We start from the raw sequence: 20,677 nt of genomic DNA on the forward strand, positions 1-20,677 counted from the left end.
TGTTGGCCTGGAGAATTCCATGAGGTGTATAGTCCGTGCGGTCACAGAGTCGGACTCGACCGAGCGACTGTCACTCACATAGGCACGTGCACATTTCACTTGTGTTGGATCGTCCTTCCTGCAACAATATGGAAACGAAAAGGAAATCTTGGAGTTTACAGACAAAGATCAGCTTACTTGGTGGTGAATCGCTTTTTAAATTTTAATTGTAACTCTCATCTCTATTTATATTCGCTTCAGTTTCTTCGATAATTTTTTCCAGAGTGGAGTGCCTGCCCACTGGGCCTCTAGGCACACGGTGAGCACAGAGGGGACAGTCATCTCTTTGGTCTCTGCTCTTAGGACTAGTGCTTGGAGCGGCTGTTGAGTGTGGCAGAGCCCTGACCCACCTCACGCGCCACCCCATCCTTATCCTGAGAGGAGGCTACAAGCTCTTCTCGGCCATGTATCACTTCTTCCGGACACAGAAGATCATCTGGATGCCTCAGGCAAGCTGCGCACTGAGCACACCAGGCTCGGGCGGGAGCGGGGCCTTTCCCTGGGGGCCGAAGGGGTCGAGAGCAGGGCTGGAGAAGCAGGAGGCAGACGACATGGAAAAGGTGGAAGAGGTGTTGACGGTGACTTGGGAATGAACTCAGGCAGCCAGGAGGTCCAGTCCAGTCCAGGGTGATGAATTTATAAGTGCCAGATGGAGGCAGAGCCAGTGTGGCGTTTCATCGATGAGGCCGGTTTAGAGAGCAGGGATCCGCGGCGGGGGTTCTGGGTGATGGGCCGTGGTCAAAGCCACACAGGCGGGGCCATCCTTAGCCGTGTGGCCTCATGAACCCTGGCTGGGTCCAGAAGATACAACGAAAGGGTGAGAGAGCAGCCCCTGCCTACAAGGATTCCTTTGTCTAGTGGGGGAGACCAGGGTTGTGACAAGGTGTGGCCCAGGTGTTAACACAAGGTGTCCGGAGCCAAACCACAGGGTGAATAAGGTGAGCACTGGGGGGCAGTGACAGGCAGACAGGGGCGCTCCCTGGGGGGATTTCATAGCATCCGGTTTCTTGAAGAGTCAGGAGTGAAGTGGAATGTGGACCTGCAGGGGTCTCATTCTTTCTAGCGATTACTTCAGCCGTGCTCTCACTCACCGTGGGCCGATACCATACTTTCAAACCACTCTCGGTTATGAAAAATTTCAGTTTCATCATATTATAAAACAACTGGAGAAGTGTGCCTAGGAACTGGAATTTGGTGATAGTAAGGAGTTCCACCTGATGCGAAGAGCTGACTCATTGGAAAAGACCCTGATGCTGGGAAAGATTAAGGGCAAGAGGAGAAGGGGACGACAGAGGATGAGAGGGTTGGATGGCATCACCGACTCGATGGACATGAGTCTGAGCAAGCTCTGGGAGTTGGTGATGGACAGGGGAGCCTGGTGTGCTGCAGTCCATGGGGTCACAAAGAGTCGGACACGACTGAGCGACTGAACAACAAGGAATTATTGTTATATATTTTTTTAGGTTGTGATGACATTATTATGGCTATGTTTCTGAAAACGGGAGTCTCTATCTTTTAGAGATACATAATGAGATATTTATAATTAAAATAACATGATGTCTAGAATGTCCTTCAAAATAATCTGGGGAGGGTCGGGAAGTTGGAGGTACATATGAAACGAAATGGGCCATTAGTTGATAATGAATGTTTGCTGAAGGGTGAGAGATCCAGGGGTTTGTTACATTATTCTCTCTACTTTTGAAATAATTTTTTAAAAGGGAATAAAATAGTCCAGTACAGGCTAGACTAGTTTAGCCTCAACCCAGGTCTTCTTTCTTCTCCCTTCCCGGAGCTGGGCAGCCTTCCATTGTCTGTGGGCTGGGGACTGGGAATGGGGAGGAGTTATGGTAGCTTCAGGGATACCTCCTTACTTCCCCTCTTCCGGTCCTGGTCCCTTTGGTGCTGGGGGTCCGGGTGGGCCCTGTCTTGTGTGACTGGCTGCATATCAGTGGTGGGGACATGCTTTCTTCTCATTTTGCCCCGCCTGGTTCTGTGTGCCACGGATGATGGCCTTTGAGACTGGTTTCCTTTCCATCTGTTACCTAGGATCCTTCAGAGAGAGCCAGCTGAGAATTCCTGACAGGAATGCCCCCAGGTCCCTTCCCTTCCCTTGGCAGCTCACGACCTCCCACCCCATCCACATTCCTTCACCTGAAGCCCAGAATGAGCCCCCGGAGGGTGTGATGATGGGAATGAGGCTGCTCCTGGCCTTGCTGGTGCAGCTGTTCCAGCCAGCCTGGCTGCTCCAGCCAACCCGTGTGAAAAGGCGGGGACCCACGCCTGGGGTCATACCTGTTCCCAAACGCAGGGTATGCGTGTGACGCTCTCCAGGGCACTTCCTCACCTTCCACTGAGCTGTGATTCTTAGCTCAGCAGCTGTGCAGCCAGTCTTCCCGGGCCCCCCCAGGCACCCCTCTTTTCTCCCAGAGGAGCGTCCTTACTGGCTTTGCAGGGAAAAGAGAGGGCCTTTCTTGTCTGCAAACATGACATGCTCATAACTCACCTTCTTTCTTTTTCTTTTTTTTAATATTCACTTTTGGCTGCAGTGGTCTTTGCTGCTGTGCATGGGCGGAGAGCAGGGGCTGCTCTTGTTGCGGTGCTCGGGCCTCTCGTTGCAGGGGCTTCTCTTTTTGCGGAGCACGGGCTTCAGTAGTTGCAGTGCATGGGCTTAGTTACCCTGTGGCACGTGGGATCTTCCCAGATCAGGGATCAAACCCTTGTCCTTGCCATTGGCAGGCAGATTCTTAACCACTGGATCACCAGGAAAGCCCCTTTATTTTCTTTTAAAGCTTTAGGAAGGTGGAATTGGCGTAGGTTAAAACAGCACATATTTAGAATGTACAGTTCGATCAGTTCTGACGTGTATACCGCTGAGACTGGTCCTTGCCCCAGTCTTCTTAGGTAGTTTGGGAAGAGGGATGGGGGTGGTATCTAGCAGGGCCTGGACAGGTGAGTTCTATGCTGCTTGTTCGAGGCCCTCGTAGGATGTACCTTCCTAGATTGGCTTCTCCCTACTTCAGGACTTTTGTTACTAATTCAGGGGCAAGAACGAAAGCCCCACTCCCTTCCTGTTATGTGTTTTGACACATTGTGAAGCAGACGTGTCTCTGCTGCTCCCCAGGGAACTCCTACCAGGGGGATGGAGGCACGGAGTTTAGACTCTGAGATGGCCCCTCTACTTTACACAGAGTGACTTCTAATTTCCTGTTTTATATGTTGTTGTCTAGTCACTAAGTCATGTCCGACTATTTGTGACCCCATGGACTATAGCTGTGTTGGGGGAAGGCAGTGGGCTCAATTTGGACACGTTAGTTTGTGATACTGGTTTCTCTTACATTTGTTGACGTGGTTGTCAAAACTGTGTCCTCTAGAATTAACAGGCAGTGGCTGTTTAGAGCAGAGCATTTTTTTATCCATGTCACACCCGCTCCCCCACGGCCCTTAAAACTACTGGGAACGTAGGCTGGTTCGAAAGCATCAGGAAGATCCTTGACAGATTTGTGGTGAGACTGAGTGAGATTTTCCACGTGAAACCAGGAGGAGTCCACTTGGCCCCAGAGAGCGAGCGTCCTGAGGGGGTGGTCACCCTGAACCCTGGGGAGCGCTTTGGGTCACATTTGCAGGTGGTGGGCCTGCCTGCCCACATGTGGAAGGGCCGAGTGTCTCACAGACTTAGGGGTTGACTCGGAGTGGTGTCTGCTCATTGATAAAAAAGCTTTTGAGGTTGACGTTTCGGAGGAATGTGGGCTGGTGGTGGGGTCACTGGAAGGGGAGGTGTGCTGAAGCCAGAAGGCTCTGAAAGGCACAGGTGGACTGCACACTAGCTTGAGGTCTTAAGATGTTGTTTCTGAGTCCAACTTGGAGCCACAGGTGGTTTAGAACTGGTTTAACCTTTAACATTATATTGGTTAGCATTTACTATGGAAAACTGGTGAAAAAAAGGGGGTTTCTAGATAGTTTGAACATTCTTTGGCATTGCCCTGCTTTGGGATTGGAATGAAAACTGACCTTTTTTCAGTCCTGTGGCCACAGCTGAGTTTTCCAAATTTGATGCTGAAGCAGAAGCTCCAATAACTTTGGCCAATGATGCAAAAAGCCAACTCATTGGAAAATACCCTGATGCTGAGAAAGATTGAAGGCAAAAGGAGAAGAGGGCAGCTGAGGATGAGATGGCTAGATAGCATCACTGACTCAATGGACATGAGTCTGAGCAAACTCTGGGAGACAGTGAAGGACAGGGAAGCCTGGCATGCTACATACAGTCTATGGGGTCGAAAAGAGTCAGACACAATTCAGCGACTGAACAACCACCACCACCACCAGATCATATTCAATAAACATCAATTTATTCAATGCTAGTGGATTTCTTTTTCTTTTTTTCTTGTGAGATTATGCCTAGGTTTTATATTACTAAATATAACAAGTAAATTTTCAGTCTATGCCAACAATAAACAAGTATCCACTGTTTTATTACAGACATCTGAACTACAAGAGGTCACCCAAGGAACCATTAGGGGAATTTTCATTAGTTCTGGAGGCATGCTTTGAGAACAATCTTGGACTGGTGTGCTTCTCTGGCTTGTTTATAAGTCTCATTAACAATTGTTTAATAATTATTTTTATTAATAATTGTTTCTAATCACCTGATGGGTGCTCTAATAATCTTTCCTTGGAAACACTCAAATTTTGTGATCCAACCCCCCAGCTTTATTGAGGTATAATTGACATATAAGACTGTGTAAGTTTAAGGCATACAACATGATTTGATACGCATATATGTTGCCGCTTCCCTGGTGGCTCAGATGGTAAAGAATCTGCCTGACATGCAGGATACCCGGGTTTGATCTCTGGGTCGGGGAGATCTCCTGGAGAAGAGAATGGCTACCCACTCCAGTATTCTTGCCTGGAGAATCCCATGGACAAAGGAGCCTGGAGGGCTGCAGTCCATGGGGTCCCACAGAGTCAGACAGGACTGAGCAACTAACACTTTCACTTCATATGTTGCAAGATGATTACCATAGTAAAATGATCACATCCATCACCTCACACAATTACCATTTATGTGTGTGTGAGCGATGAGAACATTTAAGATGTACTTTCCAGAAATTTTCTTAAAATTTCAAGTATATAATGCTGTGTTGTTAACTGTAGTCGCCATGCTGTACATTAGATCCCCAGAACAGCATCGGACCTTGCTTCTATCACCAGTCACATCCACAAGAGATGGTGAGAGTGAACTTCGACATTCTAGGAATCAGCGAACTAAAATGGACTGGAATGGGTGAATTTAACTCAGATGACCATTATATCTACCATTGCAGGCAGGAATCCCTCAGAAGAAATGGAGTAGCCATCATGGTCAACAAGAGTTCAAAATGCAGTACTTGGATGAAATCTCAAAAACGACAGAATGATCTCTGTTTGTTTCCAAGGCAAACCATTCAATATCACAGTAATCCAAGTCTATGCCCTAACCAGTAATGCTGAAGAAGCTGCAGTTGAACAGTTCTATGAAGACCTACAAGACCTTTTAGAACTAACACCCAAAAAAGATGTCCTTTTCATTATAGGGGACTGGAATGCAAAAGTAGGAAGTCAAGAAACACCTGGAGTAACAGGCAAATTTGGCCTTGGAATACGGAATGAAGCAGGGCAAAGACTAATAGAGTTTTGCCAGGAAAATGCACTGGTCATAGCAAACACCCTCTTCCAACAACACAAGAGAAGACTCTACACATGGACATCACCAGATGGTCAACACCAAAATCAGATTGATTATATGCTTTGCAGCCAAAGATGGAGAAGCTCTATACAGTCAGCAAAAACAAGACTGGGAGCTGACTGTGGCTCAGACCATGAACTCCTTATTGTCAAATTCAGAATTAAATTGAAGAAAGTAGGGAAAACCACTAGACCATTCAGGTATGACCTAAATCAAATCCCTTATGATTATACAGTGGAAGTGAGAAATAGATTTAAGGGACTAGATCTGATGGATAGAGTGCCTGATGAACTATGGAATGAGGTTCGTGACATTGTACAGGAGACAGGGATCAAGACCATCCCCATGGGAAAGAAATGCAAAAAAGCAAAATGGCTGTCTGGGGAGGCCTTACAAATAGCTGTGAAAAGAAGAGAAGCGAAAAGCAAAGGAGAAAAGGAAAGATATAAGCATCTGAATGCTGAGTTCCAAAGAAAAGCAAGAAGAGATAAGAAAGCCTTCCTCAGTGATCAATGCAAAGAAATAGAGGAAAACAACAGAATGGGAAAGACTAGAGATTTCTTCAAGAAAATTAGAGATACCAAGGGAACATTTCATGCAAAGATGGGCTCGATAAAGGACAGAAATGGTATGGACCTAACAGAAGCAGAAGATATTAAGAAGAGGTGGCAGGAATACACAGAACTGTACAAAAAAGATCTTCACGACCCAGATAATCACGATGGTGTGATCACTCACCTAGAGCCAGATATCCTGGAATGTGAAGTCAAGTGGGCCTTAGAAAGCATCTCTACGAAAGCTAGTGGAGGTTATGGAATTCCAGTGGAGCTATTTCAAATCCTAAAAGATGATGCTATGAAAGTGCTGCACTCAATATGCCAGCAAATTTGGAAAACTCAGCAGTGGCCACAGGACTGGAAAAGGTCAGTTTTCATTCCGATCCCAAAGAAAGGCAATGCCAAAGAATGCTCAAACTACTGCACAATTGCACTCATCTCACACGCTAGTAAAGTAATGCTCAAAATTCTCCAAGCCAGGCTTCAGCAGTATGTGAACCGTGAACTTCCTGATGTTCAAGCTGGTTTTAGAAAAGGCATAGGAACCAGAGATCAAATTGCCAACATCCTCTGGATCATGGAAAAAGCAAGAGAGTTCCAGAGAAACATCTATTTCTGCTTTATTGACTATGCCAAAGCCTTTGACTGTGTGGATCACAATAAACTGTGGGAAATTCTGAAAGAGATGGGAATACCAGACCGCCTGACCTGCCTCTTGAGAAATTTGTGTGCAGGTCAGGAAGCAACAGTTAGAACTGGACATGGAACAACAGACTGGTTCCAAATAGGAAAAGGAGTATGTCAAGGCTGTATATTGTCACCCTGCTTATTTAACTTCTATGCAGGGTACATAATGAGAAATGCTGGACTGGAAGAAACACAAGCTGGAATCAAGATTGCCGGGAGAAATATCAATAACCTCAGATATGCAGATGACACCACCCTTATGGCAGAAAGTGAAGAGGAACTAAAAAGCCTCTTGATGAAGGTGAAAGTGGAGAGTGAGAAAGTTGGCTTAAAGCTCAACATTCAGAAAATGAAGAACATGGCATCTGGTCCTACCACTTCATGGGAAATAGATGGGGAAACAGCGGAAACAGTGTCAGACTTTATTTTTCTGGGCTCCAAAATCACTGCAGATGGTGACTGCAGCCATGAAATTAAAAGACGCTCACTCCTTGGAAGGAAAGTTATGACCAACCTAGATAGCATATGGAAAAGCAGAGACATTACTTTGCCAACAAAGGTTTGTCTAGTCAAGGCTATGGTTTTTCCAGTGGTCATGTATGGATGTGAGAGTTGGACTGTGAAGAAGGCTGAGCACCGAAGAATTGCTGCTTTTGAACTGTGGTGTTGGAGAAGACTCTTGAGAGTCCCTTGGACTGCAAGGAGATCCAACCAGTCCATTCTGAAGGAGATCAGCCCTGGGATTTCTTTGGAAGGAATGATGCTAAAGCTGAAACTCCAGTACTTTGGCCACCTCATGCGAAGAGTTGACTCATTGGAAAAGACTGTGATGCTGGGAGAGATTGGGGGCAGGAGGAGAAGGGGACGACAGAGGATGAGATCACTGACTCGATGGGCGTGAGTCTGAGTGAACTCCGGGAGTTGGTGATGGACAGGGAGGCCTGGTATGCTGTGATTTATGGGGTCGCAAAGAGTCGGATACAACTGAGCGACTGAACTGAACTGACTGAATGTCTCCCCATTTTCCCCACTCACTCAGCCCCTGGAAATACCATGAGATTTGCTTTTTCAGAGTTTCACATGTGAATGAGATCATGCAATGTTTTTTTTTTTTTTAGTTATTCACTCAGGATAGTGCCCTCAAATTCCATTCATGTGGTCACAAATGACAAGATTTCCTTTTTTTTTTATGGCTGAACAGCATTCCATTGTATATACATGCCATATTTTCTTTATCCATTCATCCATTGATGGACTTCTAGGTCATTTCTGTATCTTTTGTGAATAATGCTCAAATGATCATGTGGGATGCAGATATATCTTCAAAATGGTCATTTCATTTCCTTCAGATATATACCAAAAGTGGGATTGCTGGATCAAATGGTAGTTTTGTTTTTAATTTTTTTGACATAATTTTTTAAAATTAAATTTTATTTTATATTGGGATATAGTTGCTTTACAATGTGGTGTTAGTTAAAGGGGTACAGCAAAGTGGCTCAGCTGTGTGTATACATAGATCCACTCGTTTTCAGAGTCTTTCCCGTATAGGTTATTATAGAATACTGAGTAGAGTTCCCTGTGCTATTCAGTAGGTCCTTGTTGATGATCTATTTTATATATTGTAGTGTGTGTATGTTAATCCCAAACTCCTAATTTATCCCTCCCCCTACATCTTTCCCTTTTGATAACCATAAGTTTGTTTTCAAAGTCTGTGGGTCTGTTTTTGTCTTGTAAGTAAGTTCATTTGTATCATATGTTTTTTTGTGTGTGTGTTTTCTTTTTTCTTTTGTGTTTTTTTTGTATCATATTTTTAAGATCCCACATATAAATGATACCATACAGTGTCTGTCTGTCTCTGTCTGACTTATTTCACTTAGTTATAATAATTTCTAGGTCCATCCATTGTTGCTGCAAACAGCGTTACTTCATTCTTTTGTATGGCTGAGTAACATTCCATTGTATATATGTACCACATCTTCTTTATCCATTCCCCTGATATTGGACGGTTAGGTTGCTTCCACGTCCTGGCTATGTAAATAGGGCTGCAATGAACATTTGGTTAGTCTCATTCACTATCCCAGTTTGCCTTTCTAAGCTTGTTTGCTGAGCTGCATCTCAAGAGACAAAACAAAAACAGCTTCTTCTCTGGGGATTATTATCACAGCAGACTTTTCTCCATCCCCTCCTCAGGAACTGGATGCCTTCCAGCCATACCCTATTGAGATAATGCCAGGCAGGATCTACCTGGGAAATTTCAAGCAAGCCTGCGACCCTAAAATTCAAAAGGATTTGAAAATCAACGCACATGTCAACATCTCCATGGAGACAGGGCCATTGTAAGTAGAAATACCACTGATTTTTTTATATTAGTATTATTTATTTATATCAGCCTTCTAGTGTCATGCACTGATAGGATTGAAAGGGCTTTTAGAAGCCAGTACACACTGGAATGGGATCTGCATTGTTTTCATCTATTCCTAGCCTGCTCTTGACTTCCCGGCATGCGCATAGCATCCTCTGCCCCAGACTGAGACCCTACACTTGCCCCACACCCCATACTTAAATCTCACCAAAAGTAATGCTTTTTTGGTGCTTTGACATTCTGATGCAAAATAATCCTGTTTTACCCTGCTTTTCTTGTCTCAGGCCCTCTGAGAAGTGACCCCTCCCTTAGTCCATCTGGGCTGCTGTAACAGAATACTGCAGACCAGTGGCTTATGAACAACGGGATTTCTCATGGTATGGAGGCTGGGAAGTCCAAGATGGAGGCACTGGCAGATTCCGTGTCTGACAAAGGCTTGCTGTTGGTTCACAGATGGACTCTTCTTGCTGTGTCCTCACCTGGCAGAAGGGGCAAAGCTCTCTAGGGGTCCCTTTTACAAGGGCAGGGTTCAACATATAAATTTTGGGAAGACACAAACATTGGATACAGCAACTGTTATGCGTCAGATTTTCCCGGTGCTAGGGACACACACGGACACACACACACTCACCATTGTTCATGGAGCAGGAAAGTTCTTTACAGCCTTGCTTGTCAGCCTGTGTTTTCCCAGCTATGTCCAGTCATGATCACCAAGGCCTCTACTTCCCCTAGTTCCTAATCAAAAGCTAATAAAATTCAGCTCAGAGGGAATTTATATAACACAAGAATTCGGTGAGGCATCTGGTAATAAAAATTACTATATGAAAATCAATAAATCTAAAGAAAATCACATCAAGGTACTTAATGAGACTGCTGAGAACAAGAGAGAGAGAGAAGTGAAAAGAAGCAGATAAGTAAGACATGACTTTCAAAGGAACAGTAATCAGACTGATGACTGACTCAACAGAAATCAACGAAAGGGGAATATGGAATATGTCTTTGCAGTCTTCCTGGTGATCCCCCCACCACCTACCGTTCACAGCATTTGGGCTGGACTTACTGAGGTGCACTAATGGATGGACTAAAGCAAAAGTGATGGGCTGGCACTTCTGAAATCGGGTCACAGAAAGACCGTGGCGTCTGTCTTACCGCATTGTGCTCGCTCACCCTGAAGGGAGTCAGCTACCATGCCACCAGCTGTCCTCTGGAGACAGGTCTGCATGGCAAGGGCCTGATGGCTTTCAGCCAAGAGCTAGTGATGAGCCGAGGCCCTCAGTCCAAGAGCCCGTGAGAAACTGAATCCTGCCAACAGTCATGTGAATTTCCCGGTGGCCCAGCGGGTAGGACGGGGCACTTTCATTCCTAGGGCCTGGGCTCAGTCCCTGGTGAGGGAACTATCTCGCAGGCTACACGGTGCAGCCAAATAAATAAGTAACATTTAAATTTCTGATTGTTGCTAGTATATGGAAATCCAGTTGATTTTTATATGTTAACCTTGTATCCTTCAACCTCCTCCATCCAGATGTCTCCTCCATGTTAGGCTTTCCCCAGCTCCCTGCCCCTCCTCTTCAGCAGCATGTGTAGGTCTTTATCCTAAAGCCTAGCCGATTGGATTAGCCATGTGTTTGTGTGTATACCTCTCCCATCAGGGTGAGAGCTCCTTGAAGCCGGGAGAGGCCCTATTTGATTCATCTTGTGTCCACTAGGGTCCAGCTCAAGGTCTGGTACACTATAGGCATTGAGCGAGTGTCTGGGGAAAGAATGGATGATTGGGGATAGATGGATGAGTGGATGGTGGGTGGGTGGTCGGGTGGGGAGGGAGCGAGAGAGGAAGGGGAAGGGAAGGATGGAGGGACAGAATGAATGAATGCATGCATGCATGGTGAATCGTGCTTGTATTTGTCACAGCAAATGCTCATGAAGAAACTAAACCAGAATATTTTCATTCTTGAATCTACTGCACCTTTCTGCATGTCACGGCGAATGCCCAGCAGGCTGTATTCTTCATAAATAACATTTACCAAGTGCTCACTGCACACCGGGCATTGTGCCAAGCTCCGTGCAGGCATCTTCTCATGGAATGTGCCTCATGCCTCATCTCCCTCTTCTCTCTCCCTTGTTCATAAAGCTTTAGCCACTCTGATCTCCCTGATGTTTCTCAAGCATACTAAATATCCTGGCCCTTGGAGCCTTTGCATTTGGATTCCCCTCTACCTGGAACACTCTTTGCTCAGATAACCGCCTGGCTTGTCCCGTCACCTCCTTTAAACCTCTTCCCAATATCACCTCCTCAGGAAAGCCTTCCCTGACCACCCTATCTAAAACAGGAGCCCCTTCACTCTCTGTCAGTCTTGTCAATTGACTCTCTGTCAATCTTGCTTCCTCCATTTAACATAGCAGACTCATTACATATTTCCATCCTCACCGTCTGCACTGTGTTCCAGGAAAGCACCAGGTTTGGTTGATAATAATAATATCCCATTTATTGAGTACTGTCATGTGCCAGGCAGATCGCTAAATGCCGTACATAGATGAGTTGATTTAATCTACACAACACCCCTCTGAGGCAGGTGCTCTTCTTCTGAGAGGGGATCATTTATCTACCCCCATCTCCCTGCTCAGCATCCTCCCCTTATGGTCCTGTTGCTGTGGATGAAGGACACTACAGCCAGGCTCTGGGCAAGTCTGCCCGATTACATGCTTTTCTTCTGTTTAGTTTTGTAGGTGACGCCGACAAGCTTCTGCACATCCAGATAGAAGATTCCCTGGAAGCAAACATTACACCCTTTTTACGCCACCTCTGTCACTTCATTGGTAAGGGGCATTCTTCAACCAGGCCCCAACTGGCCTGTGCCTAGGGAGCAGAGGGGGCCATGGCACCTTGTACCTATTACTGACGGTGACTCCCAGCTCGCAGGAGAAAAGGGGCAGGGCTAAGCATGGTGCAAGACCTCATGAGGCAGGCAGTGTACCGCTAGCACATGTTCCAGATGAGGAAACGGTGGCTTTGCGTGCCCAAGCCCCACAGCCAGCGCTCACTGGTTGTGGTTCACATCAGGCTACACAGCCTCTGTCAGCACCCAGGTGCCTGAGGGGTATGGTCCCTCCATCCCCACCTGGGGAAGTCAGCCAGTGGCCGACCTTCCTGGGAAGGAAGCACGGATAGCTCAGAGAAGGCCTTTCTATGATGATGCTAAACACATCATTTGCCAGGCAATGAAACAGTATCCGAGAGCTGTCACGTGACCTGCCTAAACCATGGTGTGCTGGTTCTGAACCTCCTCTTGGATCCACTGAGGCCAGGCGTCTTCTGGATCCTCAGGGAAGGAAGCCACGCACAGCCTTCCACCTTTCCTTCTCTCTCCAGATATTCACCTGGAGCTCAACTCCGTCATCCTAGTCTTTTCCACCTTGGGCATCAGCCGCAGCTGTGCAGCCATCCTGGCCTACCTTATGCATTGGAATGGGCAGACCCTGAAGGTACGTATTCCCTGGTCCAGGAGGTGAGGTCAGAACTGCACCTCAAAGGAATGGCTCCCCAACACTGCCTCGGGACCTTACCTGACGGTGAGGAGTTGAGAGGGAAGGGCCAAGGGCTTTACCTAACATACCACACCCAAGGACAGGGTGCCAAGATCTGGGCTAGAGGCCTGAGGCTGGGCACCTGGGGCAGGCCTGGGATACAGGCTGGGCAGGGCTGTGGCCATCAGGACCACCTGCACGGCCCCCAGTGCTGCCCAGCTCTCTGCTAGTGTTTGCTCAGGGCTCTCCAAGGGAGGTGTGTTTTGGCTGCTGCAATGTATCTATTGGCCATCTGTATGTCTTCTTTGGAAAAATATCTATTCAGAATCTTAGCCTTTTTAAAAATCAGATTCTTTGGACTTTTTTTGTTAGTTTCTTTCTTTCTTTCTTTTTTTTTTTTTTTTTTTTGCTGTTGAGTTGTATGACTTCTTTATGTACTTTGAGTATTAACCCATTATCAGTTATATGATTTGCAAATATTTTCTCCCACTTCTTAGGTTGCCTTTTCCTTCTCTGTTCAGTTCAGTCACTCAGTCGTGTCTGACTCTTTGAGACCCCACGAACCACAGCACACCAGGCCTCCCTGTCCATCACCAACTCCCGGAGCTTGCTCAAACTCATGTCCATCGAGTCAGTGATGCCATCCAATCATCTCATCCTCTGTTGTCCCCTTTTCCTCCTGCCTTCAACCTTTCCCAGCATCAGGGTCTTTTCAAATGAGTCAGTTCTTCGCATCAGGTGGCCAAAGTATTAGAACTTAACTTCAGCATCAGTCATTCCAATGAATTTTCAAGACTGATTTCCTTTGGGATGGACTGGTTGGATCTCCTTGCAGTCCAAGGGACTCTCAAGAGTTTTCTCCAACACCACAGTTCAAAAGCATCAATTCTTTGGTGCTCAACTTTCTTTATGGTCCAATTCTCACATCCACATGTGACTACTGGAAAAACCATAACTTTGACTAGACAGATCTTTGTCAGTAAAGTAATGTCTCTGCTTTTTAATATGCTGTCTAGGTTGGTCATAAGTTTTCTTCCAAGGAGCAAGCATCTTTTAATTTCATAGCTGCAGTCACCATCTGCAGTGATTTGGGAGCCCCCCAAATAAAGTCTGTCACTGCTTCCATTGTTTCCCCATCTATTTGCCATGAAGTGATGGGACTGGATGCCATGATCTTAGTTGTTTGAATGTTGAGTTTTAAGCCAGTTTTTCACTCTCCTGTTTCACTTTCATTAAGAAGCTCTTTAGTTCCTCTTTGCTTTCTGCCATAAGGGTGGTGTCATCTGCATATCTGATGTTATTGATATTTCTCCCTGCAATCTTGATTCCAGCTTGTGCTTCATCCAGTCCAGCATTTCTCATGATGTACTCTGCATATAAGTTAAATAAGCAAGGTGACAATATACAGGCTTCTTTGTAATCTTTTTTTTTTTTTCTGACTGCACTGCACGGCATGCAGGATCTCAGTTCCCCAACCAGGGATTGAACCTGTGCCTACCTGCAATGAAAGTGTGGAGCCTTAACCACTGGACCACTAAGGAAGTCCAGATTGCCTTTTTAATTTGTTGATGGTTTTCTTTGCTGTGCAGAAGCTTTTTAGTTTGATGTAGTCCCACTTGTTTATTTTTGCTTTTGTTTGCTTTGGGTGTCAATTCCTAAAAGTCACCACCAAACTGATGTCAAGGAGTTTACTGCCTATGTTTTCTTCTAGGAGTTTAATGGTTTCAGGTCTTCTATTCGAGCCTTTAATCCACTTTGAATTGACTTTTGTGTATGGTGTAAGATAATCGTCCCATTTCATTCTTTTTTTTTTTTTCCTTTGGCTGCATGTCTTGCAGGATCTTAGTTCCCTGACCAGGGATTGAATTTGGGCCCCCGGCAATGGAAGCAAAGAGTCCTAACCACTGGACTGCAAGGGAATTCCCATCAGTTTCATTCTTTTGCATGTGGCTGTCCAGTTTTCCAGCACTACTTATTGAAGAGACCATTCTTTCATCATTGTATATTATTAGCTTCTTTATCCTAAATTGACCATATATGTATGGGCTTATTTCTGGGGTTTCTCTTCTGATCCACTGATATATGTGTCTATATTTTATGCCAATACCATACTGTTTTTATTACTATAGCTTTGCAATATAGTTTGAAACCAGGACGTATGATGCCTCCAGCTTTGTTCTTCTTCCTCAAGATTGCCCTGGCTATTTGAAGTCTTGTTCCATACAAATTTTAGGATTGTTTGTTCTATTTCTCTGAAAGATACCATTGGGATTTTGATAGGGTTTGTGTTCAGTTTGTAGATTGCTTTGGGGGTATGGGCATTCTAACAGTATTCCTCCAATCCATGAGCGTGGGATATCTTTCTGTTTACTGGTGTCTTTAATTTCTTTCATCATTGTCATAGTTTTTAGTGTGCAAGTTGTTCATCTCCTTGGTTAAATTTATTTCTAGGTATTTTACCCTTTTGACACAACTGGAAGTATTTTCTTAATTTCTCTTTCTGATAGTTTTTTATCAGCATGTTGAAACATAGCTGATTTTTATATATTGATTTTGTATCCTATAACTTTGCTGCTTTGTTTATTCATTCTAACAGTGTCTTTGTGAAGTCTTTGGGGTTTTTATATATAATATGTTGTATGCCAAGAGAGACAGTTTTGCTTCTTCCTTTCCAATTTAGATGTCTTTTTCTTACTCTGTCTAGGACTTGCAAAACTATGTTGAATAAACGTGGTAAGAGTAGGCATCCTTGTCTTGTTTCTGATCTTAGAGAAAAGCTTTCAGCTTTTCACTGTTGAGTATGATGTTAGCTGTCAGCTTGTCATGTGTGGTCTTTATTATGTTGAGGTACATCCCCTTGATACACACATTTTTGAGAGTTTTTTTTTTTTTTAAGAGGCAAATGCAAACTGTGTGAACATGCTTTTTATTTCCAGGTTCTCCAGATATGTTAACACATGGTTACTATTTGTACAACTTTGCCCTGGGCCATCTGGCTTCTAAAAGGTTAATTTTGGCCCTGTGGCAGATTAGGGATTCCACTTCCCCAAGTCTGCACTTCATACCAGAACAGCACTCATCTCTCTACTTGTGATGAGAACACCTTATTCTGTTTTCTCCCACCTTCCTCATATTTTCTCAACATTTCCCCGTAGTAACTTCTGCCACAAAGCCTTCCACTCTGCTTTGAAGCCCACTCACTCACTGACTCCCCACTACCCAACCTTCTGGAAGCTTCTTCCTTTCTTCCACCCCCTGCTCATTTTGGTCCCTGTTCCTAAGAATTTTATTCTTTTGATGCTAGCATAAGTGAAATTTTCCTAACTTCCTTTTCAGATTGTTCATTGTTAGATACACAACTGATTTTGTATCCTGCGACTTTGTTACATCCTAACAGTTGTAGTTTTTTTTTTTTTTTTTTTTGTATTTACTCTTTAAGGTTTTCTACATATGAGATCCTTAAGTTCATATCAGCTGCAAACAGCTGCAAAACTTCATATTTTCCAATTTGGATGCCTTTTCTTTTCTTTTTTCCTAATTGCCCCAGCGAGGACTTCCAGTACAATGTTGAATAGAAGTGGTGGAAGTGGGCATCCTTGCCTTGTTCCCCTTAGTCTCACAGGAAAAGCTTTCAGTCTTTGACCACTGAGTATGATGTGAACTGTTTAATATGTGACCTTTGTTATGTTGAGATAGTTTCCTTCTGTTCCACAGTCTGCTGAGGCACCGCTTTTTCCTTTTTCCCCCATCAGATGGAGACGAGCTGATGACCTTCCTTCATGTGATAACCTTTCCTGTATTTGGGGATGGGCACGTGAATGAAGGCAGCTTCAGTTTTCCTTCTTCAGAGAATTTGCCCAAGTTCTCTTCCTCTTTCCATTCATTTACCCACTTCCGATGCAAACCTTTGTTTTTATTTATTTATATTCTCTCTGCGAAAAGCAAAGGAGAAAAGGAAAGATATAAACATCTGAATGCAAAGTTCCAAAAAATAGCAAGAAAAGATAAGAAAGCCTTCTTCAGCAATCAATGCAAAGAAATAGAGGAAAACAACAGAATGGGAAAGACTAGAGATCTCTTCAAGAAAATCAGAGATACCAAAGGAACATTTCATGCAAAGATGGGCTCAATAAAGGATAGAAATGGTGTGGACCTAACAGAAGCAGAAGATATTAAGAAGAGATGGCAAGAATACACAGAAGAACTGTACAAATAAGATCTTCACGACCCAGATAATCACTATGGTGTGATCACTGACCTAGAGCCAGACATCCTGGACTGTGAAGTCAAGTGGGCCTTAGAAAGCATCACTACGAACAAAGCTAGTGGAGGTGATAGAATTCCAGTTGAGCTATTCCAAATCCTGAAAGATGATGCTGTGAAAGTACTGCACTCAATATGCCAGCAAATTTGGAAAACTCAGCAGTGGCCACAGGACTGGAAAAGGTCAGTTTTCATTCCGATCCCAAAGAAAGGCAATGCCAAAGGATGCTCAAACTACCGCACAATTGCACTCATCTCACACGCTAGTAAAGTAATGCTCAAAATTCTCCAAGCCAGGCTTCAGCAATATGTGAACCGTGAAATTCCTGATGTTCAAGCTGGTTTTAGAAAAGGCATAGGAACCAGAGATCAAATTGCCAACATCCGCTGGATCATGGAAAAAGCAAGAGAGTTCCAGAGAAACATCTATTTCTGCTTTATTGACTATGCCAAAGCCTTTGACTGTGTGGATCACAATAAACTGTGGGAAATTCTGAAAGAGATGGGAATACCAGACCGCCTGACCTGCCTCTTGAGAAATTTGTATGCAGGTCAGGAAGCAACAGTTAGAACTGGACATGGAACAGCAGACTGGTTCCAAATAGGAAAAGGAGTATGTCAAGGCTATATGTTGTCACCCTGTTTGTTTAACTTCTATGCAGGGTACATCATGAGAAATGCTGGACTGGAAGAAGCACAATCTGGAATCAAGATTGCCAGGAGAAATATCAATAACTTCAGATATGCAGATGACACCACCCTTATGGCAGAAAGTGAAGAGGAACTAAAAGCCTCTTGATGAAGGTGAAAGTGGAGAGTGAGAAAGTTGGCTTAAAGCTCAACATTCAGAAAACGAAGATCATGGCATCTGGTCCCATCACTTCATGGGAAATAGATGGGGAAATAGCGGAAACAGTGTCAGACTTTATTTTTCTGGGCTCCAAAATCACTGCAGATGGTGACTGCAGCCATGAAATTAAAAGACGCTCACTCCTTGGAAGGAAAGTTATGACCAACCTAGATAGCATATGGAAAAGCAGAGACATTACTTTGCCAACAAAGGTTCGTCTAGTCAAGGCTATGGTTTTTCCAGTGGTCATGTATGGATGTGAGAGTTGGACTGTGAAGAAGGCTGAGCGCCGAAGAATTGATGCTTTTGAACCGTGGTGTTGGAGAAGACTCTTGAGAGTCCCTTGGACTGCAAGGAGATCCAACCAGTCCATTCTGAAGGAGATCAGCCCTGGGATTTCTTTGGAAGGAATGATGCTAAAGCTGAAACTCCAGTACTTTGGCCACCTCATGCGAAGAGCTGACTCATTGGAAAAGACTGTGATGCTGGGAGGGATTGGGGGCAGGAGGAGAAGGGGCCGACAGAGGATGAGATGGCTGGATGGCATCACTGACTCGATGGACATGAGTCTGAGTGAACTCCGGGAGTTGGTGATGGACAGGGAGGCCTGGCGTACTGCGATTCATGGGGTTGCAAAGAGTCAGACACGACTGAGTGACTGATCTGATCTGATTCTTTCTGGCCGTGCTGGATCTTTGTTGCTACCTGAGGGCCTTCTCTACATGTGGCGAGTGGGGCTCACTCTTGGTTGTGGTGCATGGGTGGGCTTCTCACTGCGGAGGCTTCTTATGTCACTGCAGTTGGGCTCTGGGGCACACAGGCTTCAGGAGCCGTGGTGCGCTGGCTTTGTTGCTTTGAGGCATGTGGAATCTTCTGGGACCAGAGGTCAAACCCATGACCCTGCCTTGGCAGGAGGATTCTTAACTACTGGACCACCAGGGAAATCCAGTGCAAATCTTTTTGAGGCAGTGCTGAGTGGCAGGCATGGGCATGGTGCTTCCTTGTCCACAGTAGGTTTCCCATGTTTTCTCAGCCTTCACAGGAGCCATCTGACAGAAGAGTGACTTCTGTCTCTGTGTTCAGTAGCAGAGGTGCAGAGGGGCTTGCCCAAGGCGGAGCCAGCTCTTTGACTCCTTCACCCTAGTCTGTTAACTGCAGGCTGCTGCTGTTTCTTTGTCCTGCCCTTAAGCTCTGCTGCTGGCACCTGGGCAAGTGTCTCTTGTCCCCCCTGAGCTGGCTCTCTTCAAAGTGGAAGGGGCCCAGGTCCAACCCTGAAGTCTGCTTTTCTCTCCTTGGTTCACAGAGGTCCTGGGCCTACCTCAAGAAGTGTAAAAACAACATGCGTCCAAATCGCGCTTTGGTGGCTCAGCTGTCAGAGTGGGAGAAGGTTGTCCTCGGAGACATCGTCACGGACATCCAGAATCCACCCTACTGATTCTGTGGTCCAGCTATGGGGCCAGAAGAACCTGACTTGGGGGCTTTTTGTGGGTAGTGGGCCAGGGTGTGTAACCGAGGAATAAGAAGGCCTTTGCTGCCTGGAGCCTCGTGCCAGCCTCCTGCCGTGGTTCTTCCGGGGTTCCTCATTGGTGCGACATAGCAGGTGTTCAGACTCATCAAGAACCCATCCCTTGGGCGTCCAGATCACGCCCACTGCACTCCCGAGGCTGCCTTGGGAGGAGCATCTGGCTGCCAGAGCAGCCGCCCCGCCTGTCTCCTATAATGTGGTCCCTTGGGAGGCTGCCCCGGGGGAGCTCCAAGTCTTCCTCCAGCCTCGTGTTGCTCCACAGGGGGTGTCAAAATGCCCACCCACTGGCGGAGATCCCCAGCCCCAGAGATGCCAAGCCCAGCCTTGGCTCAGGTGCTAGGCTTCATAGCTTTGAGAGACTCATGGAACAAGGGCATCTCCTTGCCTCATCTCCAGTGCTCCTCGGTGCTCCCACTGGTCCATTGCTTGTGGGCTGGATCTTTCCTTTTGTTGCTCCCCACTCATTTTTGCCTGGCTGTGTTTACCACGAAGAGATTCCCACCCTCCCATCCCCCATGCCAGTTCAGTTCAGTCGCTCTGTCCTGTCCAACTCTTTGCGACTCTGTGGACTGCAACACGCCAGCTTTCTCTGTCCATCACCAACTCCCAGAGCTTGTTCAAACTCCTGACCATTGAGTCGGTAAGGCCATCCAACCATCTCATCCTCTGTTGTTCCCTTCTCCTCCTGCCTTCAATCTTTCCCAGCAACAGGGTCTTTTCAAATGAGTCAGTTCTTCGCATCAGGTGGCCAAAATATTAGAACTTCAGCTTCAGCATCAGTCATTCCAGTGAATATTCAGGACTGATTTCCTTTAGGATTGACTGGTTGGATCTCCCTGTAGGCCAAGGGACTCTCAAGAGTTTTCTCCAACACCACAGTTCAAAAGCATCAGTTTTGTGCTCAGCTTTCTTTATAGTCCAACTCTCACATCCATACATGACTATTGGAAAAACCATAGCTTTGACTAGATGGACCTTTGTTGGCAAAGTAATCTCTCTGCTTTTTAATATGCTATCTAGGTTGGTCATAGCTTTTCTTCCAAGGAGCAAGCGTCTTTTAATTTCATAGCTGCAGTCACCATCTGCAGTGATTTTGAAGCCCCCCAAAATAAAGTCTCTCACTGTTTCCATTCCAACCCCATGCCAGGGT

General features: G+C 45.5%; 1 protein-coding gene across 7 annotated transcripts in view; it reads left to right on the forward strand.

The window, feature by feature from the left end:
* Window positions 1-19,547, forward strand: part of STYXL1 (serine/threonine/tyrosine interacting like 1) — a 32,811-nt gene extending 13,264 nt beyond the window's left edge. For 5 of the 7 annotated variants that reach the window (XM_006057127.4, XM_006057126.4, XM_006057125.4 and 2 more), the window contains 5 exons: window positions 343-488; window positions 9,196-9,341; window positions 12,084-12,181; window positions 12,735-12,847; window positions 19,306-19,547. In XM_006057127.4, coding sequence (XP_006057189.2) covers window positions 343-488; window positions 9,196-9,341; window positions 12,084-12,181; window positions 12,735-12,847; window positions 19,306-19,437 — 635 coding nt within the window. In that variant the 3' untranslated portion in view covers window positions 19,438-19,547. The remainder of the gene's footprint in view (window positions 1-342; window positions 489-9,195; window positions 9,342-12,083; window positions 12,182-12,734; window positions 12,848-19,305) is intronic. The other 2 variants (XM_025275604.3, XM_025275605.2) reach the window with 1 other exon arrangement.
* Window positions 19,548-20,677: the final 1,130 nt, after the last annotated feature.

The sequence above is a fragment of the Bubalus bubalis genome, chromosome 24 (assembly GCF_019923935.1).
Source record: "Bubalus bubalis isolate 160015118507 breed Murrah chromosome 24, NDDB_SH_1, whole genome shotgun sequence".
NCBI classification, from domain to species: Eukaryota; Metazoa; Chordata; class Mammalia; order Artiodactyla; family Bovidae; genus Bubalus; species Bubalus bubalis.